This window comes from Sinocyclocheilus grahami, unplaced genomic scaffold (genome assembly GCF_001515645.1).
Source record: "Sinocyclocheilus grahami isolate Dianchi unplaced genomic scaffold, SAMN03320097.WGS_v1.1 scaffold425.1, whole genome shotgun sequence".
Taxonomy (NCBI): domain Eukaryota; kingdom Metazoa; phylum Chordata; class Actinopteri; order Cypriniformes; family Cyprinidae; genus Sinocyclocheilus; species Sinocyclocheilus grahami.
Genome location: NW_015505604.1, coordinates 143,588 through 156,272, shown reverse-complemented (window position 1 = coordinate 156,272; position 12,685 = coordinate 143,588). Strand labels below are relative to the sequence as shown.

The 12,685-nt window shown below is 41.4% G+C and overlaps 1 protein-coding gene across 1 annotated transcript in view; it reads left to right on the top strand.

The window, feature by feature from the left end:
- Window positions 1-10: 10 nt before the first annotated feature.
- Window positions 11-12,685, top strand: part of LOC107551468 (low-density lipoprotein receptor-related protein 3-like) — a 22,381-nt gene continuing 9,706 nt past the window's right edge. The window contains exons 1-8 of the mRNA XM_016233078.1: window positions 11-665; window positions 3,762-3,900; window positions 8,852-8,853; window positions 9,016-9,410; window positions 9,492-9,727; window positions 9,794-9,795; window positions 11,018-11,412; window positions 11,494-11,715. Coding sequence (XP_016088564.1) covers window positions 581-665; window positions 3,762-3,900; window positions 8,852-8,853; window positions 9,016-9,410; window positions 9,492-9,727; window positions 9,794-9,795; window positions 11,018-11,412; window positions 11,494-11,715 — 1,476 coding nt within the window. The 5' untranslated portion in view covers window positions 11-580. The remainder of the gene's footprint in view (window positions 666-3,761; window positions 3,901-8,851; window positions 8,854-9,015; window positions 9,411-9,491; window positions 9,728-9,793; window positions 9,796-11,017; window positions 11,413-11,493; window positions 11,716-12,685) is intronic.

Below are 12,685 nucleotides of genomic sequence, written 5' to 3'. Positions count from 1 at the left end.
AAGATCTTACACGAATGCATCCAGTCTTTTGTATTAAGATGTTACATTTAAGTTAAACATCGGCGTTTACATCAGCATCATGTTATCTTGGTGTTTTGAATAATGATCTCAGCGTTATTTTGCATGAGAGGCGCTCCAGTGGTCTTCGATGGACAGATGAAGTCCACTGAGCTGCATGGCCGCTATTACTTCACCATACATCTTATTACACAATTGGCACACAGTGGAACTATATGGACGCAGTGGAACGATATTATTACTCGTAAAGATATATTGCAAAAAGAAAAGAAAAATATGTAATGATTAATAAGTAAACATAAAAGGCTTAGTGATCGCCACAAGAAGAGCACTCCATCGATGAAGAATCATTGTGTCCTGTGCTGCTGTCCCCACTGAACCTCCAACCCCGTCTCTCCTCTGAAGGGCTCTCTGTCTGAGCCTCTCGGAAAGAGGGAGAGACGCTGCTTTTGATGCTATTGCTCGAGCAAGACGCTAAACCGAGCGCAAGCGTGAAACCGACACGAGATGCGCTGCAAACTCTGTGGATTCGGAGGAAACGAGCTGAGCTGTGAACGAGAAGATGACAGTGATGATGGAGAGGATCGGGGAGACTCGGCTTTACTTTGTGAAATGGATTTGTCTACGCTGGGCTTGGGTTTGTGTGGGTGAGTAGACTTCTTAAGGATTGTGATATTATAATTGACATGTATTTAATAGAACAAAAGGTGCACTGTTGATTTCTATTTGAGCAGTCAAGCTCTATCTCACTTTTTATTGCATTTGACCTTTTGCAGCCCACGTGTCGGAATAATATTAAATATTTCAGGTTGAAGTATGCGAACGGCAGCGATGACAAAGAAAGGTTAAGCGGCGCACGCAGGCTTTGCAGCATTCATACCGGGAGAACCGAGGAGCACAGATCCGAGTTTGGCTTGTTGCCATGGCACTTATAAACACGGCGGTATCAGCCTGATCTCCTCCAAGACCGACTGGCTAATTGTGTGTTTTTAAAAAAAAAAAAAGTGCATTATTGTGCAGCCTTCGTGGATTAAAAAAAACAACCGCAAATGGAGTTGTTCACGTGCACACCTTCTCGTAATTAAAATGTAAACATTACCACTTCCCAATTTTGCTCAAATGATGGTTCGCTGGTTTCCCAGGCTGGTCTATTAGTTGGTTTTAGAAATGTTTGGGACAATTTTCAGTAGGTCAGACTCGCACCTGAACCTACTGAGCACCAGCATCTTCCAGGCTTGCTTAAACCAGTCCAAAACATAAAATGCTACTATATTAAGATCTGATCATGTGTCATATAGCTACTTTTCGACCTCCTCGGCACTCTGAGCATTGGTTTTGAGCTTAAAATCTATGTTCACAACTAGACAGCAATGCTTTCACGGTCTGCCAAGCACTGGGCATCTGATCTCACCCATAATCTATTCCTAGATAGCACTCTAGGCTTGTTTGAGGAACACATGATCTGTTGAGGTCAGCTAAATGCTCAACAAACAACCGCAGATAAAAGAGAGTGAGAACGAGACACCTGTTTTTACTCAAGCAGATGCTCTCATACCAGAGACAGAAGCACAGAAAGCGAACAAATGGCTGTGGTGTATTGGAGGTGGTATCTAGTCCAGGGGTGGTGACAAAAGAGGGTTTGGTTGGGGGTGGGGGCATGTTGATAGTACCAATGACACCTAGAGCTCTTCTTCTCTCTCTCTCTCTCTCTCTCACACACACACACACACACACACACACAGACAGACAAAGGGACCTTCTTCTCTGTTTCTTTATCACTCTCACACACCCAAATGCAAGCCTTTCCCATTGACTATGGATATTCCATGTCCAGACATGTTTCCCCCACTAAATATGAGTGTGCATCACTGATATTTATACAGTGTTTCCCTTTAGAGGATGTTCCATCTGATTAATGAAGACAATGATGATGTTAAATTCAACTGTAATAGTTTGCAGTAGTTCTGAAATGAAAAACAACCGATCCAGAATGTTCTCATTCGTGTTTATAGGTGATTTGGTAGGATTTCATTCAGGGAATGAAACAAAGCAGACACGGAAATAATATGGGGAAGACTGCTTTGAGTTCAGGTTATTTAAGCCTCACTGCCTTATTTTCATCGGTGTAAAGTTCAGTGTGTTGCCTACCCTGATTAAGATGATAATTTGTGCTGTATGTATCCGGGGAAGTAAAAAGATATCAGTGAGCCTTGAGACTCAATATATCAATATCCTAAATTGATTTGTGCTCATATGCTCAGGATTCCCCTGATCTCTGTCCTGTTCTCTCACACAGAGAACAGGGTATTATTAGCTTCTTCCTTTCAGCTGCTAGACATCATCATGTTATATATAGAGTAAAAGCAGTCACTGGGTGTGTGAGAGATGTGTGTTCATCCTGGAGGGTAATAAGTAAGTGTCAAGGATGGAGCTGAGGAGAGTGTTACATCACAACATGTGCTGCCATCTGTATTCAGGGGTCTCATGTCATGCAAAGCATAGAAATATCAGGGAATTTTATCATTGTAATTTGTAAATTTGTAATTTCTAGTTCTTAAAAGGTCATGGTACTATTAAAGATAATATTTGTCTTGTTGTTCAGTTTTAAATGTATTATATATATGTGACCCTGGAGCACAAACGCAGTCTTAAGTCGCTGGGGTATATTTGTAGCAATAGCCAAAAATACATTTGTTTGGGTCAAAATTATTGATTTTTATTTTATGCCAAAAATTATTAGGATATTAAGTAAAGATCATGTTCCATGAAGATATTTTGTAAATTTCCTACAGTAAATATATAAAAACTTAATTTTTGATTAGTAATATGCATGGCTAAGAACTTCATTTGGACAACTTTAAAGGTGATTTTCTCAATATTTAGATTTTTTTTTTGCACCCTCAGATTCCAGATTTTCAAATAGTTGTATCTCGGCCAAATATTGTCCTATCCTAACAAACCATGCATCAATGGAAAGCTTATTTATTCAGCTTTCAGATGTACAAATCTCAATTTCGAAAAATTGACCCTTATATGACTGGTTTTGTGGTCCAGGGTCACATTTTAATATATATTATTATATAAAACCCTGTAATCACTAATGACCGGAAAAGTCAAGGTCTATTATTATTAATAATGATAGATTATATTTTGATATTTATATATATTGTATTAAATATTTTTAAATCCAGTTATCACAAATGACCAGATAATTCAAAGATGATTTTTATTTATTTTTATTATTATCTAAAAATCCAGAAATAACAAATGATTGGAAAAGTCTGGGAAATTCATGTCTCTAAAGGTCCATAAATAGACACAGTTCTTTTTTGTCTTTCAAGAGACTTTAGCATAAATGAAAGGAGAAAAAAATGCTAAAGAAATCAGTTAATAGTTTATATGCTTACTTGGACTTTCTCTTCCTTCCTGGACTATTTCTGTTGCTTCCCATGATATTTCTTCCTTGTCTTATTGTATTTCTGTTGAGATTCGTAATCATTAGCACACACTCTCACACACGTCCCCACTAAATTGAGTATTATGTGTCAGTGCAATTCCACAGGCACTCTCTGATCCTTCTTGAGTGAGTGGATCAAATTCTTGCCATCATATATACCTCAGGAATCCATAAAGCCTGGTGTGATGCGTTGATGTCATCTCAATCACAGTGTGTTAGTAGCTGTGGTCACTCATGAGTCACTCACACACAAACAATGCACATGTCTTCTGTGTGTGTTCCTCAGCTGCCTGTGGTGGGAAAGTGGAGTTACACACCGAGAGGAGAGGAGTGATCTACAGCCCATCATGGCCCCTCAACTATCCGCCCGGAGTGAACTGCAGCTGGAATATACAGGGAAGCCGCGGAGATGTGATCACAATCAGGTAGACGCACACAAGCAGTCTCTCACAGTGGTGATTAAATGAGTGGTGACTTATTTATTTCTATTACAATGATACATAACAAAATGTCCCACCAGCATCTGTCCTGTTCATGGGGTCTGTCCCGTTCTTGTGCAAGAAATTCTGCTTTTCATGAACATCAATTAGTCACAGCAGCTTTCACACTGTTAGAAACCCCATGGTCAATTTTATGACTGTATGGTATATCCAAACAAAAAAAACAATGTAAGGGTTTTTCAAACTAATTAATTGTTTTTTGCATTTCAGTGTTTATGAGCCTGTTTGCAAGTGCATGTTAGTTTGCGCATTCTTCCATATGAAAGTGCTTAGACTGCTGTATGACTAGAGCTGACTGCAGGGATTTTATAATGTACTATTTCTTGCCTCTCCTGCCACTGTTGTGTGTGTGTGTGTGTGTGTGTGTGTGTGTGTGGGCTTCGTCACCGCTTTAATGATATTATCTAAAAGCATGACATCATCTCCTCTTGAGATTTGAACCTTGAAGTGGAAAAGGATAATAGTTCTGATAAATAGAATTTTAATTTATTTTAATCCATACTGTCTAATTACTCATTGTTTAAAAGCTGGAGTAGAGGCATTTATGCAACACTTGATAAATCCTTTTCTCAAATTGCCTCAGACAGACTGACGTATGGGAATCTGACCCGCTCATCTAGTACTGGGATGAGATTTCTTTTGTGGGTCCCGTTTATTTTCCTGTTGATATTTTCTCTATTCACATTGCAAACATTTTTTTTATTTTATGTGTTATAAAGAACAATATTAACATTTGTAGTTTTTAAAGGTAATTAATGTTTTTTGTTGTTTTTTAAAGTAAGCTATAATTTACTAGGAGTTCAATTTCAAATAAAAGCTTGCTGTTTGTCTTCCAGCAAGCCAGTGTTACCTTGATTTAAATTTGCCAAATTCACAACAATGTTTAATACATCAAAAAATCTAAACAGTGCATAAAAACACTTGTGTAAGATCACTGAATATAAGCCATTGTTGCAATGCAGCACTGGCCTGATAGGTAAAGAGGCAGTTATGCCAACTGGCCAAAAACTGTCTGGCACTGGCCCCAGGCCATCAGGTCATCCTTATTGTTGAGACCTGTCTGAAATATTCAGAAGCTTTGCATATTGTGTATGTGCATGTCCATTTAAACGACAGTCAGAGGAGATTTGAATGTCTGTATTTTTATGGCTGTAACTATACTGTGAAAGTGCAGTTTAATAATGTATATTTTATCATATAAATTAAAATAGATTCTGCAGCGTTATTGGGTCACACAGTATGGGGTGAAAGTCATATCTCTGCATTCTGATGAATGAACCATTTATTTATTTATTTATTGTTTTTTGCATTTCAGTGTTTATGAGCCTGTTTGCAAGTGCATGTTAGTTTGCGCATTCTTCCATATGAAAGTGCTTAGACTGCTGTATGACTAGAGCTGACTGCAGGGATTTTATAATGTACTATTTCTTGCCTCTCCTGCCACTGTTGTGTGTGTGTGTGTGTGTGTGTGTGTGTGTGTGTGGGCTTCGTCACCGCTTTAATGATATTATCTAAAAGCATGACATCATCTCCTCTTGAGATTTGAACCTTGAAGTGGAAAAGGATAATAGTTCTGATAAATAGAATTTTAATTTCTTTTAATCCATACTGTCTAATTACTCATTGTTTAAAAGCTGGAGTAGAGGCATTTATGCAACACTTGATAAATCCTTTTCTCAAATTGCCTCAGACAGACTGACGTATGGGAATCTGACCCGCTCATCTAGTACTGGGATGAGATTTCTTTTGTGGGTCCCGTTTATTTTCCTGCTGATATTTTCTCTATTCACATTGCAAACATTTTTTTTATTTTATGTGTTATAAAGAACAATATTAACATTTGTAGTTTTTAAAGGTAATTAATGCTTTTTGTTGTTTTTTAAAGTAAGCTATAATTTACTAGGAGTTCAATTTCAAATAAAAGCTTGCTGTTTGTCTTCCAGCAAGCCAGTGTTACCTTGATTTAAATTTGCCAAATTCACAACAATGTTTAATACATCAAAAAATCTAAACAGTGGCTAATTGTCATGCAACAAGTTATAGACTTAGCATAGCATAGACTAGTGTTCAGAAGTTACTAAGATTCACTGAGATAGCGGTCACTGAGATTTTTAAAATATTTTTGAGCTAAGTGCTCACAAAGGTTGCATTTATTTGATCAAAATAGCAGTAAAAACAGTAATATTGTAAAATATCATGAATAACTATTTTATGTAAATATAATTTATTCCTGTGATGGCAAAGCTGAATTTTCTAATGCAGCACTGGCCTGATAGGTAAAGAGGCAGTTATGCCAACTGGCCAAAAACTGTCTGGCACTGGCCCCAGGCCATCAGGTCATCCTTATTGTTGAGACCTGTCTGAAATATTCAGAAGCTTTGCATATTGTGTATGTGCATGTCCATTTAAATGACAGTCAGAGGAGATTTGAATGTCTGTATTTTTATGGCTGTAACTATACTGTGAAAGTGCAGTTTAATAATGTATATTTTATCATATAAATTAAAATAGATTCTGCAGCGTTATTGGGTCACACAGTATGGGGTGAAAGTCATATCTCTGCATTCTGATGAATGAACCATTTATTTATTTTATTTTAAATGTTGAAAACAGTTATGCTTCTTAATTATTTTTGAGGAACTCTTTTTTTGGAAATCTTTACTGTTTTATTACATCCTTTCTGAATAAAAGTACATTTTTTCAATAAAAAAAAAATCATACTGACTCCAAACTTTTGAACAGTATTGTCAGACTCCCGTGTCCCGTGTTTTGTGTGTGTTTTTCTGTGACCCAGTTTCTGTCTCCCGCGTATTCTGTTAATTTCATCCCGGGCGTTTCCCATGTGTAATTTCCAGTGATCCCAGGTGTGTCTCCTTAGTCCCTCGTCATCCTGTGTTTAAAAGTCTGAGTCCTTTTAGTTAGTGTTGTCCGTATTGTTTGTGAATGTCAATTCCTTGTGCTACGTTTGATTCCCCGCGACTTAAATAAACATCTTGGTTTGTACTCCTGGTTTCCTCGTTCCATGCTCCTCACAGTAGCAAACCCGTGACAGAATACCGGACCCAAAAAAACAAAACAAAAGAAATAACTTTTCTTCGCGTTTGTTTGTTCCACCTTTGTGCGAAGTTTTTGTTTCCCTTGGTTTGTTTCCCTCGCCCTAGCTCGCCTCGATATCCCCTTCTACGAGTAATGTTACGCCAGGGAGTTCTGCAAGCTTGCTGCGGTGACGGTGTTAGAGGATGCCGTCCTTAATCAGCTGTTCTGGCTCGGGGCCAACTACCATCACCCCGTGGACCTCCCAGACACCACTGGACTGAGCTGGAGGGAAAGAATCCTCCAGTGTCTGGAGAGCGTCCTGCCCAGAGCCAGAACCAGCCCGCCGCCGTCCGCGGCTCCCCCAAGTCAGCCAGCCGTTCCCGAGTCAAGTCAGCCGGCAGTTAAGGTGGCAAGCCCCAAGGACGTTAATGTGGCAAGCCCACTATGTGTTCATGTGGGCCCAGTGTCGGTTCCAGCCCCAGTGCCCACTCCTCGTAAGCGCCTTCCAGAGCTCGCTCCAGTGTCGGCTCCAGCCCCAGAGCTCGCTCCAGTGTCGGCTCCAGCCCCAAAACTCACTCCAGTGCCAGCACCACGCAAGCGCTACCCTGATCCCCAGTTCAGCCCAGGAGGGGCTCCTGTTCCCGAGTTCAGCCCAGGAGGGGCTCCTGATCCCCAGTTCAGCCCAGGAAGGGCTCCTGTTCCCGAGTATAGCCCAGTGAGGGCTCCTGGCCCCAAGTACAGTCCCGTAAATTTCCCCAAGTTTTTTTTTTGGGGGGGGGGGGTAGTAGGACTCCAGCCGTAGTAAGGCTGCTCCACCTTGGCCTCCCGAGTCCCCTGCACCACCATGGCCTCCCAAGTCCCCTGCTCCGCCATGGCGCCCCGAAGGGTTACTGCTCTGGAGGCCCACTGTCCCATGTCTGTCCTGAGGGACCTCCAGAGCGCCCACCCCCCCTCCCCGTTGGATGTTATATGGCGTGAGGACACGCCTTGCGGAGGGAGGTGTTATGTCAGACTCTATCCTGTGTTTTGTGTGTGTTTTTCTGTGACACAGTTTCTGTCTCCCGCGTATTCTGTTAATTTCATCCCAGGTGTTTCCCATGTGTAATTTCCAGTGATCCCTGGTGTGTCTCCTTAGTGCCTCGTCTTGTGTTTAAAAGTCTGAGTCCTTTTAGTTAGTGTTGTCCGGTATTGTTTGTGAATGTTAATTCCTTTGTTCTACGTGTGATTCCCCGCGACTTAAATAAACTCCTTGGTTTGTACTCCTGGTTTCCTCGTTCCATGCTCCTCACAGTAGCAAACCCGTGACAAGTATTGTATAATTCTATACATTTTTTTTTTTTTTTACATTTTTAGGTGAACAAGACCCCAAATAAGTACAGTGGTGATGCCATATTATGTGTTCTAGGATTTAATATCAATTGATTGGGCATATATATATATTTTTTAATCATACTTTATGCATTTCCTTTTGAGTTGTAATTTTTCATCTGATTTAGTTGTTTTCCTACATTAGAGCCACTAAATCACAAAGGCTGTTGCCGTGGCATATAGATTTACTGTAAGCACAGATTGACCAGGCGAATGCAGGCTATCAATAGTATATGGCCATAGAGCCGTGATGAAACGCTAATGCTTTGCAGCACTTGTTACATAATGATCTGTGCATATTTGGATTGCACTACTGTCAGTGTGTATTAGACAGATCTCAGCTGTTGATTATTTAGTTAGATCTAATATGTAGCTAATGAAGATGAAGGAGATAATTGGCTGTCGTTATTCAACTCCACGGGGCATGTGTACGTGTGAGGAGTGAAATGCTGTGTTTGTGCATTTTCCTCAGAGGTGCAGTTCAATCAATAATACTGAACGGCTGTGTTTGTTAAGCTGTCACCAGGCAAACACCATCTGCAGAGTGGGTAGATTTGATTGGCTTATTTCAGCAAACTGTCAGTGTTTACGTGTGCAAAAGACTCTCTTTGTCTCTGTCTGTTTTTTAATCATTAGGTCGACTGGGTCAGAGTAGTTGTGAGAACGATGAATATTTATGTGGAAATGGTAAGTGCATTCCACGTTCCTGGCGCTGTAACGGATTGGATGAGTGTGGAGACAATACAGACGAAAGGAGCTGTGCTGCCCAACCAACACCTGCCCGGGTCAGTCTGTGTCCGCCTGGTACCTTGCAGTGCTCTGATATCCAATCTACCCGCTGTCTGCCGGTGTCTCTGCGCTGTAATGGAGCCCGGGACTGTCCTGACGGATCCGACGAGGCCCACTGTCCCGACACGTCCTGTGGAAAACGCTTAGTCAACTTCTATGGGACGTTTGCCTCACCTGATTTTTTCCGTCCAAATAGGAGCGCTGGCACAGATCTTCACTGCACATGGTTCCTAGACACACAAGTACGATAAGAACCTCATATATTCTTATTTTAGGTTGCATTAAATCACATACAGCATACTGCTTAACTGTTTTTGTTTCAGGACCCAAAGCCGTTGGTGCTGCAGGTGGATCTACAGCTGGGTGTGGGAGACTCTGTCCGTGTTTACAATGGATTGGGAGAACGGGCAGAACGCCTTCTAGAGAGTCTCTCTCACCATAATAACCACAGACGAGCCCTGCTGGAGTCGTCCCAGGGACAGATGAGCATCTTCTACCACGCCAAACCACACAGCCCTGGACACGGATTCAACGCCACCTACCAGGTCTCTCATTCTTGGTGATGCTGATAAATTATGTTCTCCATTTGCATTGACATTGTGTGTCTTGTTTGAATACTTTGCAGGGGTAGTAGGCCCCCAGCCGTAGTAAGGCTGCTCCACCTTGGCCTCCCGAGTCCCCTGCACCACCATGGCCTCCCAAGTCCCCTGCTCCGCCATGGCGCCCCGAAGGGTTACTGCTCTGGAGGCCCACTGTCCCATGTCTGTCCTGAGGGACCTCCAGAGCGCCCACCCCCCCTCCCCGTTGGATGTTATATGGCGTGAGGACACGCCTTGCGGAGGGAGGTGTTATGTCAGACTCTATCCTGTGTTTTGTGTGTGTTTTTCTGTGACACAGTTTCTGTCTCCCGCGTATTCTGTTAATTTCATCCCAGGTGTTTCCCATGTGTAATTTCCAGTGATCCCTGGTGTGTCTCCTTAGTGCCTCGTCTTGTGTTTAAAAGTCTGAGTCCTTTTAGTTAGTGTTGTCCGGTATTGTTTGTGAATGTTAATTCCTTTGTTCTACGTGTGATTCCCCGCGACTTAAATAAACTCCTTGGTTTGTACTCCTGGTTTCCTCGTTCCATGCTCCTCACAGTAGCAAACCCGTGACAAGTATTGTATAATTCTATACATTTTTTTTTTTTTTACATTTTTAGGTGAACAAGACCCCAAATAAGTACAGTGGTGATGCCATATTATGTGTTCTAGGATTTAATATCAATTGATTGGGCATATATATATTTTTTTTAATCATACTTTATGCATTTCCTTTTGAGTTGTAATTTTTCATCTGATTTAGTTGTTTTCCTACATTAGAGCCACTAAATCACAAAGGCTGTTGCCGTGGCATATAGATTTACTGTAAGCACAGATTGACCAGGCGAATGCAGGCTATCAATAGTATATGGCCATAGAGCCGTGATGAAACGCTAATGCTTTGCAGCACTTGTTACATAATGATCTGTGCATATTTGGATTGCACTACTGTCAGTGTGTATTAGACAGATCTCAGCTGTTGATTATTTAGTTAGATCTAATATGTAGCTAATGAAGATGAAGGAGATAATTGGCTGTCGTTATTCAACTCCACGGGGCATGTGTACGTGTGAGGAGTGAAATGCTGTGTTTGTGCATTTTCCTCAGAGGTGCAGTTCAATCAATAATACTGAACGGCTGTGTTTGTTAAGCTGTCACCAGGCAAACACCATCTGCAGAGTGGGTAGATTTGATTGGCTTATTTCAGCAAACTGTCAGTGTTTACGTGTGCAAAAGACTCTCTTTGTCTCTGTCTGTTTTTTAATCATTAGGTCGACTGGGTCAGAGTAGTTGTGAGAACGATGAATATTTATGTGGAAATGGTAAGTGCATTCCACGTTCCTGGCGCTGTAACGGATTGGATGAGTGTGGAGACAATACAGACGAAAGGAGCTGTGCTGCCCAACCAACACCTGCCCGGGTCAGTCTGTGTCCGCCTGGTACCTTGCAGTGCTCTGATATCCAATCTACCCGCTGTCTGCCGGTGTCTCTGCGCTGTAATGGAGCCCGGGACTGTCCTGACGGATCCGACGAGGCCCACTGTCCCGACACGTCCTGTGGAAAACGCTTAGTCAACTTCTATGGGACGTTTGCCTCACCTGATTTTTTCCGTCCAAATAGGAGCGCTGGCACAGATCTTCACTGCACATGGTTCCTAGACACACAAGTACGATAAGAACCTCATATATTCTTATTTTAGGTTGCATTAAATCACATACAGCATACTGCTTAACTGTTTTTGTTTCAGGACCCAAAGCCGTTGGTGCTGCAGGTGGATCTACAGCTGGGTGTGGGAGACTCTGTCCGTGTTTACAATGGATTGGGAGAACGTGCAGAACGCCTTCTAGAGAGTCTCTCTCACCATAATAACCACAGACGAGCCCTGCTGGAGTCGTCCCAGGGACAGATGAGCATCTTCTACCACGCCAAACCACACAGCCCTGGACACGGATTCAACGCCACCTACCAGGTCTCTCATTCTTGGTGATGCTGATAAATTATGTTCTCCATTTGCATTGACATTGTGTGTCTTGTTTGAATACTTTGCAATAGTACTGTAACGGGTCGTTGTATCAAAAGATCACATAGACCATGATCAGGGGCCCGTTCATCGTACGTCGCTAACTCGGGTAGCTGGATTTGATTGTTGATGATTTGACATGATCTTGGATTATTTGGTTCTTCGAAGCTCATCCCGGAGTTGCTGTCATAGCAACAGGTCCGTAAACTTAAAGGAGACATATTATGCCCCTTTTTACAATATGGAATACAAGTCTCTGGTGTCCCCAGAATGTGTCTGTGAAGTTTCAGTTCAAAATACTCCACAGATCATTTATTATATCATTTTGAAAATGCCTATTTTGAGTGGAAGCAGAAACACGCTATTTTTCGGACCTGTGTCTTTAAATGCAAATGAGCTGCTGCTCCCTGCCCCCTTTTCCAGAATAGAGCTGCACCATTACAGCTCGGACCTGCTAAAAACATCTGTTTTGGTTCTGATTATCATGTTTATCGTGCTGAAATCATGTGTTTTAAACCATATTAGTTTAAACTTCAGATATACGGTTTTCTGAGTGCACACGGACAGAAAGCGGCTGTCACAGCATGCGCGTACTAAACTTAAGTTCTCATTCACACACATGTTTATGTTAAAAACACACATGAGTTACAAAAACAGTCTGTTATGTCTGTGAAGGTAAACAACTGGGAAATGAATCGCATGTTTATTTTAGATATGTGTGGCAGCAGCAATATACAGTAAATACAGGTGCATCTCAATAAATTAGAATGTCGTGGAAAAGTTATTTATTTCAGTAATTCAACACAAATTGTGAAACTTGTGTATTAAATAAATTCAATGCATACAGACTGAAGTAGTTTAAGTCTTTGGTTCTTTTAATTGTGATGATTTTGGCTCACATTTAACAAAAACCCACCAA